General features: G+C 35.3%; 2 protein-coding genes across 10 annotated transcripts in view; one reads left to right on the forward strand and one right to left on the reverse strand.

Moving 5' to 3' along the window:
- Positions 1-23,206, forward strand: part of LOC150101402 (uncharacterized) — a 150,751-nt gene that overhangs the window by 113,412 nt on the left and 14,133 nt on the right. Inside the window, exon 3 of one of the 4 annotated variants that reach the window (XR_016549090.1) lies at positions 4,776-5,286. The exons of 1 other annotated variant lie outside the window; for it this stretch is intronic. Coding sequence is in view for 1 of the 3 variants with exons in the window: in XM_090401042.1 (XP_090257168.1) it covers positions 4,776-4,855 (80 nt within the window). In the remaining 2 variants the exon portion in view is untranslated. Of the gene's footprint in view, positions 1-4,775; positions 5,331-17,067; positions 17,199-23,206 lie in introns of those variants that run through there. 2 more of the 4 variants (XR_016549091.1, XM_090401042.1) reach the window with 2 other exon arrangements.
- The window catches only part of LOC150101403 (actin-histidine N-methyltransferase-like), a 311,777-nt gene continuing 292,987 nt past the window's right edge, over positions 4,417-23,206 (reverse strand). For all 6 annotated transcript variants that reach the window (XM_090401040.1, XM_090401036.1, XM_090401039.1 and 3 more), the window contains 3 exons: positions 15,755-15,837; positions 9,369-9,517; positions 4,417-4,603 (listed from right to left, as the gene is read on the reverse strand). In XM_090401040.1, the coding sequence (XP_090257166.1) occupies positions 4,475-4,603; positions 9,369-9,517; positions 15,755-15,837 (361 nt within the window). In that variant the 3' untranslated portion in view covers positions 4,417-4,474. The remainder of the gene's footprint in view (positions 4,604-9,368; positions 9,518-15,754; positions 15,838-23,206) is intronic.

Below are 23,206 nucleotides of genomic sequence, written 5' to 3' on the forward strand. Positions count from 1 at the left end.
TATCTCCTTATAACTATTTATTTATTTATTTACTTACCAATACACTGTGTACTGCTGTAACCCATATTCTGGGGCAGTATGACCTTTGCTGTGGTTGCACCATAAAACCAAGTTAATCAATCAACCATGTCAATTTGTGCACATTTTTATGTAAGAACATGGTATTAGTAATAACTTGTCCATGTCCTGAATAGAAATCCAACTGGTACTTACTATTATTGTTAGCTTTGCTGTTTTCTCCACATTTTCCCAAAACATTTCTATATGCTTGGTAATCATTTCCTACTCTAATGTTTAGATCTTCAACAAGGACCAACTTTTCCTTTTTTGTGTCAGATGACCTTTTCTTCCTTAGTAGAACCTTCTGTGGGACCATAAGCACAAATGAGCCTCAGTGTTCAGTCCCTCTTTCTTCCCATTTGCTCACATCATTCTACTTGATATTGCCTGCCATTCAAGAAGATTATCCTCGTATTTAGTTTTAAATATTATAGCTACTCCTTCTTTTCTGGTTTAACTGGATGATGCTCCAACTGGCATAAAATTCTATAATGTTGCACCAGCATTTTGCATTCTGGTTTAAGCCAAAAGGAATATAGTAAATTCCAAATTGCTAGCCTATCCTTGTTTTTTCACTATCTAGACAGTTACCTAACAGAATGCAACAGAAGAAGGTCTGGATTGGACATTAGGTTAGCAGCCCTGGTCAGTATGCCACATTCCTTAAAAGGCTACATAGAGATCTTCTCCCATAACAATAAGAAGGAAGCCAGAAAAATTAAGTCTCATTTAGAAAGCAGAGTATGAAAAGAACCTGGCTGTACAGGGTAAACCCAAATCAAAAGAACTGTATTGTTATGCCGCAAGTAAAAGAAAGAAAGATGAAAAGTCGAAGAATCATTTTACTCAATACAGATTGTACACTTGTGTTAGTAGCAGATCATCATAATTATCAAATTCCTGCCATGTACCCTCAAGGGGCGTACAGTATATAATATATAAATCATTACTAACTTCTTATCTACAATTTTCCTCCAAATCAGTGTTACCTGTTAAGACTCCAATATTATCAGATCTTATATTTATATCTTCTAAGGCACTTTTTATCGTATCAATCCACCTATATCTTGGTCTTCTTCTGGGTATTTTTTCTGCCAACCTGGCAGAAAACACTTGTTTTGCTAATCTTTCCTCTCCCATTATGTTTAAGTGACCATACACCTGAGTTCAGTTCTGCTAATGTATTCTTGGATGCTGACAATGTCAAGTTCTTTCCTAATATCTTTGTTTTTAATATGATATTGCCATTGATGCCATCTATTCATGCCTCTAATCTTTCTCAGATTCTCATGTCTTTGGTCAAGTATTTTACTTCTAACCCAGCTCTCAGATCCATAAGTTAAAATTGGCTTGAATACTGTCTTGTATACAGCTAATTTAGTGTTTTGGCTAATTTCTCTCTTATTCCATATAAATTTATTCATTTGACTTCCTACCATACCAGCTTTGTTGATTCTGTTGTCTATTTCCATATTTAATTTACCCATCTTCACTAAAAATTGTGTCTAAGTAGCTGAAATATTTTACTTCTATAGGTTCTCCATTCACAATGCAGTGGATATTTTCATTGTCTTTGTTTTGTTGACCTTCATACCATGTCTGTTACAACAGTTATTCAATTTAGTCAGGGATTCTTGCAGACTTATAGCAGATTTATTTAGAAGTATAACATCATCTGCATAAAGCAAAGAGCTGACATTGACATCGCCAATTTTGATATCAGATTTAATACCACTTTCCTTCATAATGTAATTGATATAGATAATGAATAACAGAGGTGATAATGTACATCCTTGTCTGACCAAAAATTTAACATTAAACCATCTCCCTGTACTTCCTTCAATTCTAACTGCTGATTACGACTCAAATAAAGACTAAGTATCACTTGATATAATGCCCCACTGACACCATACAACTGTAGCATTTTTAATAACTTCTCTCTTGGCACCCTGACATATGACTTTTCCAGATATACAGATCTTTGTTTTCCCATGATTTCTCAACTATTTGTTGTAAAGTGAAAATCTGATCCTGACAACCTATATTTGGTCTGAATTCAGCTTGTTCTTCACCAAGCTTTCCTTCCACAATCCTTCTCAACCGTTTCTCAAGTATACTTCCATAAATCTTGCCAGGAACACTCAACAGAGAAATATCTCTGTAATTTTCACATTGTTTTATTTCCCTTTTTATATATAGGTACTATGAGAGCTCTACTCCAATCATCCAGAATTTGTCCCTCTATCCAGGACTTAGGAACTATGCAGTGCAGCCACTGTAAGACTTTTATACCTCCGTGCTTGAGCATTTCTGGTCGAATATCATTTCAGGCCTTTGATGGCTTTTTTCACTTCAAGTATGGATATGTATTCCTGATTGCATGCCTGTTGAATGTTTTTTACTACTATGCTTTCACTGCTTGTTTCATTTAGCAATTTTTCAAAGTAATTACTCCATACTTCAAGGATATCTTTTTCTCCAATTTTCATGTCACCTTTTATCATCTCTAATTCCTTTTACAGCACTGTTTCCTTCATTTCTGAGCTTCTTCAACAATCTCCAGAATATTCTGCCCACCTCCTTGATATTTATTTTCTACGTTCTTACCAAAGTCTTCCCATTACTTAAAACTATCGCTACTCCTTTTTACCTTGATTGTCATTGCCTGAATATAACATTTTGTATTTATTGCTCAGAAAGATCTCGCCAGTTTTTGTCTTTTTTGTTTCAGTCACCCCTATTATATCAATCTGGTACTTATCCAATTCCTCAGCCGGCTTCTTATGTTGATAGGTACTGATCTTGAGATTTACGCCATTAGCTGACTTTTTGCTGTTTGTCCTGGTTCCCTGACGAAAATAACGGGGAGTCTTGTTAATTGGGTAATGCCCCAGCCGGCATGAAATTCTGTCATGTTGTACCATCATTTTATATTTTTGGTTTAAGCCAATAAAGAATACAATTTGGCTAACTCCCAAATTTCCAGCCCTGGTCAGTTCTCTGCATTCCTTTTAAGACTATGTAGAGGTCTCCTCTCAGTTATACAGCTTTGATCCTTAAGCACCCTTATGGGAAATACATTACAGGCACTAGTAAACAGAATAAATGATATGTAGAGGCCTATCATGAAAGATGAGATGCCTGAGGCTCCTATAAACTTTTGAATAGGTGTGATGGGATATCAGCTGATGAAATATTTTTGTTATATGGAGAGCAGTGAATGAGTGGAACAGTTTCCCTGTTGTACATGCATCCAGTGTCAATGAATTTAAGAGAATGTATCATGGGTAATGAACGGCCTCTCTCAATGAGTTGACTCCCTAGAGGTCTCATATAATAATAATGTGGGAGAGCTGGCATTCCACTGACCACTAGGATGACTGAAGAATGATAGTAAAATAGGAACTCAAGAAAGCAGTTTGTGTGCTTGAGTTAAATTGTGTAAAATATATGACCAGCTCAACAAGGTCATCAGAAAAAGTTCCATCGTAATTTTCTATGCAGACATTTGATTTGAGTGGTATGAAATATTTCTAAAGCATGCAGAAACATTTGGTGTGTTTAATGTTGCAGCCACAAACAGAGGGCAGCATGCTGATTTCTATTTGTGTATTGAAACTTTTTATAGTTCACTTTTCAGTCATGTATATCATTTCTGTGTGGCATTTGTGTAATAAATAAATTTTCTGAAACTGTTAGCATCTTTAGTTTGCTCTTTACTTTCTCACATCAAGATCATTCCAAATATCCACATTACATATTTCATAATTCCACTCAAGCTGATGATTTTAGTGAAATTTGGTATTTAGAATTTTTACTAATGTTTTAAATTTGCACTTACTGCAAATGATACTATTCTTTATTCGTACATGTAGATGGATTTTGCCCTCCAGTTTTAGAATAATGAAATTCTTAATTCCGACTTAGTTTTTTATCGTAAATGTCTGAAACGGTGCAATAAAAAATCTGCCCTTCTCTCCACAGCAAATATAGCACCTGGTGCATGGATATCTTAAAATTTTTTCAACTTGTTCTTTACCATTTCCTAAACTTTAATAAAGAATACTCCCACACCACTGACTGCATAAAAAATACTTCAAAAAAAAAAGCATGTGTAACTTGAGGAATCCTAAACCTCATATTGTCAGGTTGATATATTGCAAGGTTAAAAAATTTGAATTTTTTTCAGTAGAAAATATGCAGATGTCTGCACCAAAGATTGTACTAACTCTGAAATTGGTGAAAAAATTTCTCTAATTAAATATTTTGTTTTTTTTTCTCTGCAAACCTAGCAGGAAGCAACTCAAGACCCTACTGAGATTGCAGTCATTAATTATTTTTTAAAGGACACACAACTATCTTTCATAAAAAATTTATTATAACTTTCTACAAAAGTATATTTTAAATATACAAATTATTTAATACTTTCTAGGCTAGTCAGATAATCTAAAATGTTGTACAAAATCTGTTTTTCTGCAAGTTGAAGCTCAATACACATTTTTTGATGTGAATGAAGTTCAGACTCCAGTAATTTTTCATCCTCCTGAAATAAAAACATCTTTAGTCTAATGAATAAGGAAATGATAAAATACAAATATGACTTATAATCTGTCCAATTCTAAACTAATACAGATCAGTATATACATTTACTAACTGATATTCTGAAATTTCTTTAAACAAGTTTACTCCTGTCTTATCTTTTTTTTTACTTTCAGATCCATTCAGGATATTTTACTTGCAATTTAAGGTGAGGCAACCAGTTTCATATGAAGGTAACAGGGATTTTACTCCTTGAAACGCTGGCTTTATTTCATAAAATGGCTGAAGAACAAGCAATTAAGAAATATATTGGCCTCATAGCCTTTCATCTTCAGCCCTATCCCACCAAATTTAATGAATGCTTAATCATGTGGAGGTTTCTATGATTAAGAAGTTCAATCGAATTATTCCGGTTTTGTGACCACATGATTATTAAAAACTAAACAAGTACTAAAAAACAAACCCGACAAGTTTCGTTAGTCGTCAGACTAACATCTTCAGGGGTAAAGAGAACTAAAAGTTTAAAGTACAAACTACAAGAAATTATGAAAATTAGTTCATTTGTTGGTATTATGAACATCAGATCTATAGAATAGCAGATCTATACAACTGTTAATGCGTGTTAGCTGGAAACAATGCTATTTGATGTCCTGTTCCGTAGTTCACTCCGTCCAAGGTCTGAACTAGGTAAATTTTTAATAAACTCTGACCAAACTTGATTTAAAATCAAACCCTGATTTTTGTTGCATTGTGTAGGAATTTTAATCATATTTGCTGCCTCTTTGAATTTTCTTGTGAAACAGTTTTTATCAATGTAGGACATGTTTGTTCACTGTACTACGTAGCAGTGAATATTATAAACCACTGGTTTTTTTCATTGGGTGGTATGGAGGTTTCGGAGAATGAAGAGATTTTGATACTTTGTCAAGTGGCAGGAAAGTCACTTTTATGTTATACTTGTAGAGAAGTTTGGCTAATTTATCTCTTACATTCTTGATATAAGGAAGGGTGACTGCGTTCTTGAAGTCTTGTTTATTTATGTTTCTTGTAGGTGCTGTATTGAGAATTTTCTTAATTGTCTTAGTTTTGAAAAACCATTCAGTTGTGGGATCTGTGTTAAGTATTGTATTTCTTCTGTACTGGGGATGCTGTATGCTTTATCCCTGTTTTTTTCTTGGGGGCGGAGGTGTGAGGTAGCATGAAGGAATCTTCCTGTGTTTGTTGGTTTTCTATAAATGGAGAACGATAATCTGTTTTTTCTTTCATTTATTTCTATAAGGATGTCTAGGAAAGGAAGTTTTTTATTTTCTTCTAGATCCAGAGTAAATTTTATGTTAGGATTTAAGTTATTAAGATAGTCTTTAAATGCAGTCAGTTCTAGTGCTGTTCCTGGCCAAATGATGAAGATATTGTCCACATAGCAGAGCCAAATTTTTGGTTTGATGTGCCAATTTTGTAGAGCATTATTTTCAAAATTTTCCATATAGAGGTTTGCTAGAGCTTGTGAGAGGGGTGAACCCATTGCTCTACAAAACTGGCACATCGAAACAAAAATTTTGCTCTGCTATGTGGATGATATTCTCATCATTTGGCCAGGAATAGCACTAGAACTGACCATCTTAATAACGTACATCCTAACATAAAATTTACTCTGGAACTAGAAGAAAATAAAAAACTTCCTTTCCTAGATATCCTAACAGAAATAAATGAAAGAAAAAACAGATTATCGTTCCCCATTTATAGAAAACCAACAAACACAGGAAGATTCCTTCATGCTACCTCACACCACCACCACCCCAAGAAAAAAATAGGCCTAATAAAAACCTTAAGGGATAAAGCATACAGCATCCCCAGTACAGAAGAAATACAATACTTAACACAGACTCTACAACTAAGACAACACTGTATCACAAGAAAATTCTCAATACAGTACTAAATAACCTTCATACCATATGTAATAGATATGGTACGAAGGTCAGCAATAAAAAGACAAAGACAATGAAAATAGGCAGAATCATAGAAAATGTCAACTGTGTTATGAGTGGAGAAACCTGTGGAACAAGTAAAACATTTCAGCTACTTAGGCACAATTTTTAGTGAAGATGGTAAATTAAATAAGGAAATAGATAACAGAACCAACAAAGCTGGTATGGTAGGAAGTCAATTGGATAAATTAATATGGAATAAGAGAGAAATTAGTCGGAACACTAAATTAGCTGTATAGAAGACAGTGTTCAAACCAGTTTTAACTTATGGAGCTGAGAGCTGGATCAGAAGTAAAACACTTGACCAAAGACTACAGACCGCAGATATGAGAGTCCTGAGAAAGATTATAGGCATGAACAGATGGCATCTGTTCATGAGAGAGCTCAGGTGGTATGGTCACTTAAACAAAATGGATGAGGAAAGATTAGCAAAACAAGCGTTCTCTGCCAAGTTGGCAGGTAAAACGACCCAGAGGAAGACCAAGATATAGGTGGATTGATACGGTACAAAGTGCCTCAGACGATAGAAATATAAGATCTGGTAATGTTGGAGTCTTGACAAGTAATAGACTGATTTGGAGGAAAATTGTAGATAGGAAGTTAGTAATGATGTAAATTTTCATGTAGTACTATCACATAGTGTACACCCCTTGAAGGTACATGTCAGGAATTTGATGATGCTATTGTATAAGACCTTGATCAGGCCTCATATGAATTATTGTGCACAGATCTAGTCACCAGGTTTTCATTGTGACGATATGTCGGAAAGGGCCCAGTGAAGATTCACAAAGGTTGCCAGCGGTCTTTCGAACGTGGAATGTTACGGGGACAGATTGAGAGAATGTAAATTGCAAAGCCTTGTGAATAGGATTGAGAGATATAAGCTAGTGAGGAGTTATCAGGTTGACATGGAAGAGATTTTTCATAAAATGAGAGAGGGAGGGGAATAGAGCAAGAGGCCATCGCTGAAAACTGTATAAAGATGTGTGAGCAGAGGAGTGAGGTCACTGAATGGAAAGCACTGCCTGAGTGTGATGTTGAATATAACAACATTAAATCATTTTAAGGCACAGTTGGATGTGCAGTAGTGTCTGACTCCCTGGAGGTCAGATGTTAATATGTTTCATGTGTGAGATGCATTATGCATCATGATGCCTAGTGTTGTAATGTGTACAATGTTTCGAGATCTGTCTGTGCTGGGTTTCTGATGAAACCAGATCTGATGTAAGATAATTCTTTGCAACTTGTTTCATTGATGGTTGATCCCCTCACAATGTAATAAAAACATTCTGCACCAAGTCTGGTCTGTTTTCATCAAAAATTAACAATTGCAGGTCTGGGATATGACATGCATCATGCCACAGAACATGACAGCAACAACTTGAATTTTTCCAACCATATAGAGTAATTAATAGAACAGTTATTTCTGGCCACTTGTTTGTATATACCAATTGTGAAGTTCTGATGACACCTGCTTTGTGTAATTAATTTTTTCTAGTCTTTTTTAGAAGTTTGATACCCCTGATTTTATTTTATTAAACTTGGTATATATTTAGAAACATGTGGTCCCAATACTGAAGAAATGCTAAACCAGAGAAACTTTCATATTCAATCCAGAAGAGCATTAAAAAAAAAATGGGGGGAGGGGTTCTAAGACAGGGACAGCAAATTACAGACCAATCAATATCAGGAATATTGTAGTTAAAATATTAGAAGAAATGGTAAAAGGCAGAATTCAGGAATAAATTGACAAGAATAAAGCACTCTATGGGGAGCAGCATGGTTTTGTGAGTTTATCTCGCCTTAGTAATTTTCAAGTGACAAATGAGTTGGATAAAGGAAATGGCTACTCGAATCTTCAACAGGATACCACTCAGGACTTATCCAACCCTATTTGCTCCAGTTTACAGATGAAGCTTGCGATAAGGGTAGCTGATAGATATCAAAGATTTGTAAAAGAGAGAAATCAATCTAGGAGAGGATGGACGAATAGTGTTATATTGCAGGGCGCTGTACTTGGGTCACTGCTGTTTTAAATTGTACATCAATGATATAGGAAATATCGAGTCATTTGCTGAAGACACAAAGCTGGGAGCATACTACAGGAAACTGATTATGGACAAGGAGTTGAAATTTAGAGGAAACATTATAAAGATGACCAGAATTACTCATCAGATTACTTGAATGTTGACTGGTCACTGCTGACAAGCAGGGATAGGGTAAGTTAAGTTAGTATTTCTCGCTATTAGGCTTAAATGAGGCCTAAACTGCATTATTGCGCACAGATGCAGTAACAGAGTTTTATTGGGAATGTGGAGAGAATCCAGAGATAAGTGACTGATTGTAACAGGTCTATGGACTGCTCCCTGTGATGACAGATTGGAAGATTATGGGTTACAAAATAGGCAGAAACACAGTTATATGGTAGAAACAATATGAGTGCGAGAACACAGGGTCACTCCTGGAAATTATGCACGGGTGTGAGAGGACTGGATTTCTCACTAGAACATACTAAATAAGAGTAATAACATGTTTTTCACAGTTCAAAACAGAATTTTAAGCCTAATTGAAGTCATCTTGAGTATTAGGATTGGAAGAAGTAGTTGTGAGTTCCTTGTTGCTGAATGAGTCTAAGTAGAAATATGTTTTATGTATTTTCCACAATACATAATATTAGCACTCCCACTATGAGTCTTTGACTACCCTGAGAATGCCTGAAAAAATAACAGCACATCATGAAAACAATACTCAATATAATTACATCAAACTATTTAATCAAATTACCTGCAATGTAGTAGAATAGCATTTCAGCAGCAACTGCAAACGAGTTTTCAGAAATGTTAGTGATCTCTGCACTAGTGAGATGTCTTCAGTACAGTCACGATTCAGAAGTGTATCTACGTTACTTGTAGCAAGCCATTCTGAAAGTTCCTCTAGAATTAAAGAAATATATCTTCTTTAATAACTGGAAAACACAAAAGTAAGAACTGATCAAATCAGCAGCAAGTTTGGAAGAAAATTACAAATGTAACAATTGTTGCACTAGTATTATCCAGTTGTGATAAGCGAGCAAAACACATACTAAATTAGAATAATAACATGTTTTTCACATAGCTCAAAACAGAATTTTCAGCCTAATTGAAGTCATCTTGAGTATTAGGTTACATCATTTGAAATAAAATGATTATACAAAATGTTTAAAGAATAACAATTAGGCAGACAGTGTAAAATGTGAAACACTGCAGGAGATGAACTGCCATTAAATCCCAAAGGATCGATAACAGAAAAAAACAATAATATTAATGATGTTTTAACAGTATCACTAAGCAAAATCAGGAATTTTGGAGAGTCTTCACTATAGTTGATTATTGCTATAGTGAATACTGTTATAGCGACTCGCTCACAATAGGACACAAACTATGCCATTGATCCCTTCAACTTTGCTATAGTCATGCAAAAAAAAAATCTCGCATAATCTATTTACAGTATTATACACTTTGTCCCAAAAGTCACTGCTTATTTTGGTGAAACAGTGTGATTTTCCAATAAATTTCATTACAACAAGTATATTTAATCCTTTTTACATAATATGTAATTATCTGCAATGGGTTAGAGATGTTTTTATAATTTTCATTGAATTTTTTACATAAGTTTCTGCATCAAAGGAATGAAATTAGACAAAACTTTTCAAAGACATTTCTATGAAATACAGACAATGTGATTAAAACAAAATCTCCTGGGATTTATAAGAAGGTACTCTATAACACATAACCCACCCCATGACTGGTGAATAAGTTTGAAAGGGGTCCCTGCATGACAAGGAGAGAAGTGGATGCCTGCAGGCAGCATCAAATTAGCTTGAGAAATGATTGTAGAGGACCCACCATTATGTTAGGGGGAGAGATGTAGAAAACTAAACATACTCAAGACATCAGAATTTTCTGTTTCACCACATGTTCAACGCAACTATTTAAGAATGTCGCTGGTCTGTAATTGTCGATAGTGTTGATCATGAAGGATCAAAATGTGTTGAGCACAAAGAATCTTTTGGAGTTCGGTAAAGGGCTTATTGTGAGTGCCCGTCTCTTATTGTGACTGTCTGGCTGAAGCCATGATTTTGAAAACAGCAAAGTTGACTGGTTTCTCAAAAGGTGTGATATCCCAGGTGTTTAATCAGTGGAAATATAACCCACTTAAGAGGCCTAACTGTGTCAGGAATGAGATAGTCATCATCTGAGAAGGCTTGTATGGACAAATAGAACTTCCTGTGAGCAGCAATTGACTGAAGCTTTTAATGAAAGCTGTTCTCAACCTGCAGGGAACTGAAGAGGATTGGTATTGGCAGTCACATGCCTATACATAAAACATACATATAAAACAGAAGTTTCAAATTTAGTGATCAGTATGTGTACATCTGTAATCATCTATAAGACACATCAAGACAGGCAGCCCATGCTCTGGATACCGTATCATCACACAAGATTAAATAGAAGGAGACAACTGTGCTACACAGAAGTCACTATGGGTCTGAAAGACTATTTTTAGAATTGGCATCAGGTAAGAAGCACTCCTTTAACATGTTCATTGCCAATCACGTGATATCGCGTGTTGCAGTTCTCACCGAACGGCTGATCATGCGTTATTGCGTGGATGTCACTAACTAAATAAAAAAAATAAAAAAAATGTGGCCACCACATGAAATTCCAATTTTCAGCTTGGCAATGAACATGTTAACCTCAATCCAAAAGCATGGCTGTATTAATTAGCTAAAGATCTGGGAGCTAGTCATCATAAAACCATATTAGCATGAGTTTCTCTGAATGAACTTCACTCTTATCTGGCCCCTAGAGAGTGCCATGTTAGGACATTATTTCCTTTTGTTACAATTTGAACTGTTTCCATAACATTCTAATTGAGTGCTGTGTAAAACCCAAATGTAATTTGTGCTCTGATCATGCTGGCTTTCTAACTAGCATCGGCAGAACACAATAATTAGTTTACTGAACTAATCCCTCCCATCAGCCTTTATAACTGAAGTGGCACAAACTGAGCTCCAAAGAGCTCAGTTTGTGCCACTCAAGTTTCTGGTGAAGAAATTCTCTAAAAACTTTGAATGAGGAAAGTAAATTATAGTAGTTTTATAACAAACTGGATGATTTATCCAATAGTTTAAGATTTAGGAGGAAGACAAAGAGTCCAAGGATTAATTAAGGTCTAGGTTCAAAAGACTAGTCTATTAAAAAAAAATTGTGACTTTTCTTATGCATTGCAGAAAGTGTGCTGAAAAAGCATACATGCATCTTGCCCACAGTACATTATACAGTTCAAAATATATACAATTTATATACTCGTATATAAAATAATAATAGGCTTCTGAATCTTAAGAGAAAAATACAAAAGTGACCCCTCAATATGAGACTTAGATGTCCATCTTAAGTGGCTTAAAGAACATTAGAATAGACATTTACTCGATTTATGAGACATAATGAAACATGAACACAATATGTTATTTTCCTTTGGGTGGAAAAGGTAGTGGTTTTGAATCCTCTCTAGAATGTACAGAACCAAACAAGAACTTTTCACCTGAAGATGATTTTAGCAAATGGTTTTCCTGCCAGAAACTTTGGTTTTTTTCATTCCACAAACAAGCAAGCTGGCTAGAGAATACACACAATTAAGATAAGATATAATGTACTAGCTTTAGCTGTTTTGACTGTAATCACAAAATTTCCTTCCTATAGTTATAAAACAAGTTCTAACCTTCTGACAATTTTACATTAAACGATATTCAAATATGTTTAAAAAAAAAAAAAAGTTAACAAAAGCCTTACAAAAATTCCTAAATTCCCAAACAATATTTTTTTCAGCGGAACAAAGGCTTCATGAGAACCTTTTAATTTAAGGATTGATACTCACTGTAGATGGCTGCATTTGCATACTGAGAATATAGACAAGCTAACTGTGGTATTATCAAATTCTCTCATTTTAATATCAATTTTTTAAGGCTTTAGAGAAAGCAACTGACACAATGAAAAAAGAAAAAGTTGGTCCTTGTTGGGGATTTAATTAGCATAGTATGAAATGATTGTCAGACCTACAAAAATATTTTGAGAAAATTTGGAGAAAACAGCAAAGCTAATAATAATGGCAAATACCTGTTGGATTTCTGCTCAGGACATGGACTGGTTATTACTAACACCATGTTCCAACATAAAAATGTGCACAAATTCACATGGAGAGAAGAGGCAAGGAATAAGAAAAGTCTCATTGACTATGTTATTGTTGATAGTGATGTTTTCTCCCTGGTGCAGGACACCAGAGTGTACAGAGGATTTGAAATTGGAAGTGATCACTATTTAGTTTTGAGCAGGATAAAATTGAATTTCATATTGAAAAGAATAACATGTAAGAAAGTTTTAAAGCGAATAAAAGTTGAGCAGCTCTCAGATATCAACTGTAGACTAACATATACAAAGATTTTTGAAGAAAAAATGAAAGAGTTTGAGAACAGGAACCAAACCTTGGAGATCCAGTGGCAAGCCTTGAAGAAAACCCTGATTGATTCAGCCAGAGAGGCATGTGGTGAGGTTGTCTGCAAGGATAGAAAAAGCAGAATTCCACAGTGGACACAGGAGTTAAAGAGGCAGTGAAGGAAAAGAAGAAATCATATCAAAAGTTCCTGGCAAATAAGTCAGCTTTTGCTCTTAGAGAATACAGAGACAAATGTAAGAAAGCCAAATACTGTGTAAAACTAGCTAAACAAAAGTCATGGGAGGACTTTGGCAAGAAAATAGAAAATAAATATCAAGAAGGTGATAAGATATTCTGGAGGTTGTTGAAGAAGCTTAGAAATGGAGGAAAGAGTGCTGTAGAATGAGTTAGAGATGATAAAAGTGACATGAAAACAGGAGAAAAAGATATCCTTGAAGTATGGAGTAATTACTTCGAAAAATTGCTAAATGAAACAAACAGTGATATCAAAGGGGTTAAAAACACTCAACAGGAATACATATCCATACTTGAAGTAAAAAAAAAAAAAAAAAAAAAAAAAAAGCCATCAAAGGCTGGAAATGTGGAAAGGCAGCAGGAGTAGATGATATTCGACCAGAAATGCTGAAGTATGGTGGTATAAGAGTCTTACAGTGGCTGCACTGCATAGTTCAGAAAGCCTGGACAGAGGGACGAATTCCCGATGACTGGAGTACAACTCCAATAGTACCCATATATAAAAAAGGGAAATAAAGCTGAATGTGAGAATTACAGAGGTATTTCCCTACTGAGTGTTCCTGGCAAGATCTATGCAAGAATACTTGAGAAACAGTGGAGAAGAATTGCGGAAGAAAAGTTTGGTGAAGAACAAGCCAACAAGGCAGTTAGAATTGAAGGATGTACAGGAAGATGGTTTAATGTTAAATCTGGTGTGAGACAAGGATGTACGATATCCCCTCTGTTATTCATTATCTATATGGATCACATTATGAAGGAAAGTGGAATTAAACATGATATCAGAATTGGAGATGTTAATGTCAGCTTTATGCGGATGATGTTATACTTCTGAATAAATCCGCTACAAGTTTGCAAGATTCCCTGACTAAATTGAATAACAGTTGTAATGGTATGGTATGAAGGTCAGCATTAAAAAGACAATGAACATAGGTAGAATTGTTGAAAATGTCAACTGTGTTGTGAACAGGAAATCTGTGGAACAAGTAAAATATTTCAGCTACTTAGGCACAATTTTTACTGAAGATGGTAAATCAAATATGGAAATAGACAACAGAATCAACAAAGCTGGTATGGTAGGAAGTCAATTGAATAAATTCATATTAAATAAGAGAGAAATTAGTCGGAACACTAAATTAGCTGTATACAAGACTGTGTTCAAACCAGTTTTAACTTATGGATCTGAGAGCTGGGTCAGAAGTAAAGCACTTGACCAAAGACTAGAGACTGCAGATATGAGAGTCCTGAGAAAGATTAGAAGCATGAACAGATGGCATCAATGGCAATATCATATTTAAAACGAGGATATTAGGAAAGAACTTGACATTGTCAGCATCCAGGAATGCGTTAGCAGAGCTAATCTCAGATGGTATGGTCACTTAAATAGAATGGGAGAGGAAAGATTAGCAAAAAAAGTGTTCTCTACCAGGTTGGCAGGAAAACGACCCAGAAGAAGACCAAGATATAGGTGGATTGATACGGTACAATGTGCCTTAGACGATAGAAATATAAGATCTGATAATGATAATATTAGAGTCTTGACAAGTAATAGACTGATTTGGAGAAAAATTTTAATAGGAAGTTAGTAATTATGTAAATTTTTCATGTAGTACTATCATATCCTGTACACCCCTTGAGGGTACATGTCAGGAATTTGATGATGATGGTGAGTACCAAATTTAAGAATATGTATTTTCGTTATCTTTCACTATTCTATGCACTTGTAATTTTTTTTTTTTTACTGAACTAATTCAGAAAATGAGGTGCTTTTAATAATTATAGGATACCTGTGTATTCTGGAACTGACTCCATTTTTTCTGCATAGCAAAGAGATTTTGAAAGTGATTATTGTTTTACAGGGGATAGTGTATATGTGTATATATGCACCTCTGAGTAATTATATTAAAAAAAGTGATGGTAAAATTATAAAAGTCATTTCATGGTGTAAATTAGCTTAAGGCAAAATTATCATCTGTGACTTATACACTAATTTTCACCTTCTTTTCCAATACCGGAATTTTATGAAATACTAGTATAATTTTCACCTTCTTTTCCAATACCGGAATTTTATGAAATACTAGTATTTAATTGCCTGCTGACTTCACATCAACTGTCTTGGTATCCTATAATGCAAAAAACATTATGGAAATTATCACTACTTAGACTGGTTTTGACTTTTACTGAGATCTCATCACTAGGAGCCAGACCCAAGAAGACACCAAAGTAGCTATGGAAAATATACCTATTTTCCATATACAGTTAGGAAAAATGGTATATCACATTATTATTAAATATACTCTGGATGAGATATAGTTGTGGAAAGTGTTTCTAACTCGTTATAATTTACACTGTTCAGACTGTGTGATGAAATTACTGTAAATGAAATATTTAAGACAATAAATACTATTACAGGGTGTGTAATTTCTCTGTATATGCATTTAACTTACCTCGATTCATTACTAGTACTTGAAGATATGCCAATAAAGAACTGTCAACTGGTTTCTGACTTTTTGGAAGTAGAAAGGAATTCCTTGAAAAAAAAAAAAAAATCATATATATATATTATACACACAAGTACCATTTGACTAATTAAGCTGAAAGACACACAAATAGTCAACTATTCTAATTTTAAAAAAACATAACAAAAAAAAGGCAAAACTAGTCATCTGGCACACATGCACAAAAGAAAAGATTCAGAAAATATCAGAAATACAGTTTTTATTACCTCCAGGAAAAGACTGCTATAGTCAGAAACAATTCTGGAATTGTTAGCTTTGCTGAGTGCATGATCTCATTTTCACCATAGTTGAATAACAGTCTAATAAGTTGTAGTTGAGATTTATATTCAGATGGTCATTACTGAGTATTATGTCTGTGGCTTCTAGTATCTTTCTTTCAGTTTCATTATAACATCAGAATAAGATCTCCACAATGCATACCATTTTACCATGTGCCTAGAAGATTGATTAGCATTTGGATTTGCAGAACTTAGTATATGACTAGATAAAACAAAGACCCTGGATCTCCCATATGTCTCAACATGCTCCTTTATACATTCTTCTATGGCTTTTTTTTTATGTTGACATTTTATGAAATTAAACAGATGTCTAAAGGTAACAATTAACTAAATTTCTCAATATTTCAACTTGGTCATATTGAGCATGTGCATGTAGGTAACCACAGTCTAACTAATGATGAGCTTTTACAGTCCTAACTGGTATCCTGTGTGCTGATAGCCTCTCATTTTTGGCAAAGCACTTGAATTTATTTAAGTTTTGGAAATATGTTGTTCTGAGGCAGATTCCAGAAATCTCTGATTTGCATCTATTGATGGATCACTAAATCCAATGGAAGAGAGCCGTCTCTGGATCCAGGCATCCATATTAATGGCATGGCCTGCCATCCCAGAATGACTATAGTCTAGATGAGTGTTTCCCAAACTTTTTGATGCCGCAGACCCCCCTGTAGCAAATGTTAATTCACTGCGGCCCCCCATAAAATCCAAACTGGAAATTTTTTATATTTTACATATAAAGATGAAGTAATAAATTACAATTTTACTACACTAAATGTATCATTTATGACAATGCAATTCTGTTATAAATGGAGATATTCGGAAGAATATGAACATATTAATTAGGCTAGGTGTGAGCAACATGATAAGATGAAATTAATGAAAATAAACTATCTCGCGGGTCCGCAGACCACAGTTTGGGAAACACTGGTCTAGATGAATAAGATATTTTCTATGTTCTTCCAGACAGATGTTGGCAGTTCTTCCTGCTTATCTGAAGTACTGAAGCTTGCAAGAGTAAGGGATACTGTAGATCCCAAGATGGTCCAGATGGTGGAGTCAATCTTTATGTGAGAAGATAAGGTAGCCAGATTTTGGTAAGGCCTAAAGGATATCGATGTTAAACTTTAGCACACATTTTGAAAAAATTTACAGATACTTCCTTCAGGGATGTGTCCTGATCTCCATATTAAGAAGATATCATTAATGTATATTTTCCAGAGTCTTGGTTATAGTGGGCTCATGGCTTTTTTTATAAACGTTTCCATCCAAATATTTTCTAGCACCCATGAGTCTCCAGGGTCATTCGGTATAGATGAAGCCCGTTTCAGAAAGACCTGGGTTCGATTCCTGTCAGTGATGTGAGGAACCTTTATCATCCCTCAGAACAGGCAAACCAGCCCCATGAACACATGCACAGATTTACAGTCACAAAAAATACTTAATTGCTCATGAGGAAGGCTCAATTCATCCTGGGGGAGGAAAGGGGGAACCCCACATGAAATAAATAAAATAAATTGCATCCCCAGTTTGCTGATTTGTAGTATCCTTGTATACAAAGTAACCTGAATTTGTGCACTGTTTCAAGAGTGTCATAGCTTTTCTAGAGAGTTTATAGTGTTATTACTTCTTTGGTGGGAATATTTGTAAAAAGAGAAGCGACTCATTACTGAACACTGTTTCTGTGATAAGACACTAAGTGGCAGATCTCTTATCACAGAAACAAAATATTCAGCGTTTTTAGTATATGAAGTGGTAGAGCCCATTAGTCCTTTTAATAATTTGTCTAAGTGGTTACTCAACCTGTAGCTAGGCGAGTAATTGGTCTCAATGAAGTGTTTTTGTGTATTCTGAGCACACCATATTAAACATACACCATAAAAAACATGAGATCATGGTAAGCTTCAATGTCACTTCTCTTTTCTATTCACAAACATTCCCACTGAAAAAAAATAAAGGACTCCAACTTACTAATAATCCATCCCAGTTTTGCATCTGCTTAACTGAATATCTCCTCACACCCACTGATACTATCAAAGGTTAAACAAGCAGAACCACTGCTTCCTTGCACACAATTCTCTAGTATCTATTCAGACAGCCAGTCTGATAGATATCAGAGCCACATATGAATGCCCACTAACTGGCAATCAATAAATGCACATCCCCATATGTGGCTCTATGGTGGGTAGGGGCCCAAGGCTAGCTGCAGTGTCTTGGGTAGCCCTGACATTCCACTTCCAAGTGCATTCATTGATTATCAGTTAGTGGCCATCCATGTGTGGGGAGCTCTGGTTGTGAACAAAAAATTTCTTGAGTATTCTCAAATTTTTTGGGACCCTCACAAGGCTCAGCCAAGTACCATAGATATATTATTTGATACAGAAATAAGACACCAATATCAATGTCTCTCATGCAAACGTGAAAAATCATCATCAAATTCCTGACATGTACACTCAAGGAGTGTACAGGATATGATAGCACTACATGAAAAATTTACATCATTACTAACTTCCTATCTACAATTTTTCTTCAAATCAGTCTGTTACTTGTCAAGACTCCAACATTATCAGATCTTATATTTCTATCGTCTAAGGCACTTTGTACCGTATCAATCCACCTATATCTTGGTCATCCTCTGGGTCGTTTTCCTGCCAACCTGGCAGAGAACACTTGTTTCGCTATTCTTTCCTTGCACATTCTTTTTAAGTGAGCATACCACCTGAGATTAGCTCTGTTAATGCATTCCTGGATGCTGACAATGTCAAGTTCTTTCCTAATATCCTCGTTTTTAATATGATATTGCCATTGATGCCATCTGTTTACGCATCTCATCTTTCTCAGACTCTCATATCTGCAGTCTCTAGTCTTTGGTCAAGTGTTTTACTTCTGACCCAGCTCTCAGATCCATAAGTTAAAACTGGTTTGAACACTGTCTTGTATATAGCTAATTTAGTATTCCGACTAATTTCTCTGTTATTCCATACGAATTTATTCAATTGACTTCCTACCATACCAGCTTTGTTGATTCTGTTGTCTATTTCCATATTTAATTTAAGATCTTCACTAAAAATCGTGCCTAAGTAGCTGAAATGTTTTACTTGTTCCACAGGTTCCCCATTCACAACACAGTTGACATTTTCAACAATTCTACCTATTTCATTGTCTTTTTAATGCTGACCTTCATACCATATCTTTTACAACAGTTATTCAATTTAGTCAGGGAATCTTGCAAACTTGCAGCAGATTTATTTAGAAGTATAACATTGTCTGCATAAAGCAAAGAGCTGACATTAACATCTCCAATTCTGATATCATGTTTAATACCACTTTCCTTCATAATGTGATCCATATAGATAATGAATAACAGAGGGGATAATGTACATCCTCGTCTCACACCAGATTTAACATTAAGCCATCTTCCTGTACTACGTTCAATTCTAACTGCTGACTTGCAACTCAAATAAAGACTAAGTATTGCTTGATATAATGCCCCACTGACACCATATAACTGTAGTGTATTGAATAGCTTCTCTCTTGGCGCCTTGTCATATCCAGATCGACAAAACTTAAATACAAATCTTTGTTATATTCCCATGCTTTCTCAACTAGTTGTCGTAAAGTGAAGAACCTGATCCTGACAGCTTCTATTTGGCCTGAATCCAGTTTGTTCTTCACCAGGCTTTTCTTCCACAATTTTTCTCAACCGTTTCTCAAGTATACTTGCTAGGAATACTCAGTAGGGAAATACCATTGTAATTCTCACATTCAGTTTTATTTCCCTTTTTATATATGGGTACAATTAGAGCTCTACTCCAATCATCGGGAATTTGCCCCCTCTGTCCAGGCTTTCTGAACTATGCAGTGCAGCCACTGTAAGACTTTTATACCACCATACTAAATCATTTCTGGTCGAATATCATCTACACCTGCTGCCTTTCCATATTTCAAGCCTTTGATGGCTTTTTCTACTTCAAGTATGGATATGTATTCCTGACTGTATGCCTGTTGAGTGTTTTTTTACCAGTGTGCTATCACTGCTTGTTTCATTTAGCAATTTTTCGAAGTAATTACTCCATACTTCAAGGATCTCTTTTTCCCCATTTTCATGTTACCTTTATCATCTCTAACTCCTTTTACAGCACTCTTTCCTCCATTTCTAAGCTTCTTCAACAACCTCCAGAATATCTTACCACCTTCTTGATATTTATTTTCTTGCCAAAGTCCTCCCATGACTTTTGTTTAGCTAGTTTTACACAGTATTTGTCTTACATTTGTCTCTGTATTATCTAAGAGCAAAAGCTGACTTATTTGCCAGGACTTTTTATATGATTTCTTCTTTTACTTCACTGCCTCTGTAACTTCCTGTGTCCACCATCCTTGCAGACAGCCTCACCACATGCCTCTCTGGCTGAATCAATCAGGGTTTTTTTTAAGGCTTGCCACTTAATCTCCAAGGTTTGGTTCCTGTTCTCAAACTCTTTCATTTTTTTTCCAATAATGTTTGTATATTTCAGTCCACAGTTCACATCTGAGAGCTGCTCAACTTTTATTCACTTTTAAACTTTCTTACATGTTATTCTTTTCAATATGAAATTCAATTTTATCCTGCTCAAGATTAAGTAGTGATCACTCCCAATTACAAATTTTCTGTACACTCTGGTGTCCTGCACCAGGGAGAAAACATCACTATCGACAATAACATAGTCAATGAGACTTTTCTTATTCCTTGCTTCTTCTCTCCATGTGAATTTGTCTACATTTTTATGTTGGAACATGGTGTTAGTAATAACCAGTCCATGTCCTGAGCAGAAATCCAACAGGTATTTGCCATTATTATTAGCTTTGCTCTTTTCTCCAAATTTTCCCAAAATATTTTTGTATTTTTGACATTTATTTCCTACTCTGCTATTTAGATCCCCAATAAGGACCAACTTTTACTTTTTCATTGTGTCAGTTGCTTTTTCTAAAGAATCAAAAAATTCCTCCACTTCTACCTTAGTAAAACCTTCTGTGGGACCATAGGTACAAATAAGTCTCATTGTCCAATTCCCCATTCTGATATTAGCCCACATCACTCTACTTGAGACTGCCTACCATTCAAGAAGATTAGCCTCATATTTTGTGTTGAATGCTATGGCTACTCCTTCTTTTCCTTGATTGTCATTTCCTGAATATATCATTTTATATTTATTGTTCAGAAAGTTTTTGTCTTTTTTGTTTCAGTCATCCCTATTATGTCGATCTGGCACTTATCTAATTCCTCAGTTAGCTCTATTTCTCTGCCATTCAGGCTTCTTATGTTGATAGTACTGATCTTCAATTCTGGCAATATTGAGTTGGGGGGTGTTTTAGGATTTGTTCCAGTAGCTGATTTTTCGCTGTTCACCCTGGTTCACTGGTGAAAACAATGGGGGCCTTGTTTAACCAGGCGATGCCCCAGCCAGCATGAAATTTTGTCATGTTGCACCATCATTTTGTATATTGGTTTAAGCCAATAAGAATACAATTTGGGCAGCTAAATCCCAAATTGCAAGCCCATCCTCGTTCATTCAGTATCCAGGTAGATACCCAACAGGGTGCACCATGAGAAGGTGAGGATTGGACATTAGGTTAGAAGCCCTGGTCGGTTCTCCACATTCCTTTCAAGGCTATGTGGAGGTCTCCTCTCGGTTATACAGCTTTGATCCTTAAGCACCCCAGGTGAAAAATCAATAGGGGAAATATCACCCTTCTTTATTCTCAGAAGGTTTTACGACAACTGACAGGATCTCCCAGAACAGTTAAGAAACTACATTCTCATGATATTCTTGAGAAAACATCATGTGAGCAACTCAGAACAACACATCAATGGATGAAATAACAATTACAATAACATCTCATTTAACACTAAACTCTTATAGAGAATTATATCAGAATGGTATCTCTTTCATGTTCCTGATAAGGAGAAACATTCAGAGTTTACAGGTATTGAGTATGAAGTGCATTCTGATATGTATGAATAGTCATCTGGTTCTGGCCAGGAATATTATCCATACTTTCGATACATCTAAACTTCCAACATCTGGCAAAGCAAGATATCTGAACTGCACGGTTGCACATCTTCAATCCACTGAAATGCTTTAAATATCAGAAATATGGGCATGGCCAAACTACCTGATGTGTCTCTATTATCTACTATTATCAATGTAACAGCAAAGAACATAATAAATAAATCTTACTCTGCCAAAAAAGCTAAATGTGTCAACTATCAAGGAGATCATTCAGCCTACTCCCATGCATGTCACAAGTAGAAGGATGAAAAGGAAGAAAAAACAATCATATCAGGATGCAAAAAAGGAAGTTAGAGCATCACACCTATCGTGAAATGCTCTTATGTTGAGCAGGTGAAAGTTAAGAAAACAGCAACTCAAATTAGCAGGTCTATTCCACCATTGGATAACCGCACCATGATTGTGAAGTTACGATTGTGAGTGCTTCTCTATGGAGTGCATCAGTTGCATATTTGGGACTGCAACTGATGTTGCAGTCCGAAATATGTGTTCCTATGGTTTCACTCCTGAAACAACTCCAAAAATGGTCTCATTCAATGAGAACTCACTTGACAAAAAAATCATGGCAAGGATATCACTGAAAGCTAAACTACCAGAGCTAAAACTACTCAAAATGAATTAAACTTACCAAATGATCTTGACACATCAGATGATATATTGAACATTTCTTCCAGAGGAAGACATGAATGCTCGCTGTCCATACTTTCCAAAATATAAGTATCAATTGATACTTATATATATATAAACCAAATAAAGGTATGCCCTCAACCTCTTCAAAATTGGACATCCACAAAGCCAAACAAAAAGGAATATTTTTAGAGTGGAAATGTTGTTGGTCTCACTAAAATATTGATATTATGATTCTGCAACAGGAAAAACAAGCCATTCTATTTGTTTGCAGGAAACATATTTAAAATCCTGTGAGGAATCCCACCTTAAGGAATTTCACTGTTATTCATAAGGACAGAACTGGAGATCATTCTACTCCTGATGACAAAGCTATCCTAGTTGGCAAACATACTTCGTTCCAACAGGTTAATGCTGTTCTGGAAGCA

Source organism: Typopeltis vanoorti, chromosome 11 (assembly GCF_054136105.1).
Source record: "Typopeltis vanoorti isolate ZY-2024b chromosome 11, IOZ_Tvanoo_1.0, whole genome shotgun sequence".
NCBI classification, from domain to species: Eukaryota; Metazoa; Arthropoda; class Arachnida; order Uropygi; family Thelyphonidae; genus Typopeltis; species Typopeltis vanoorti.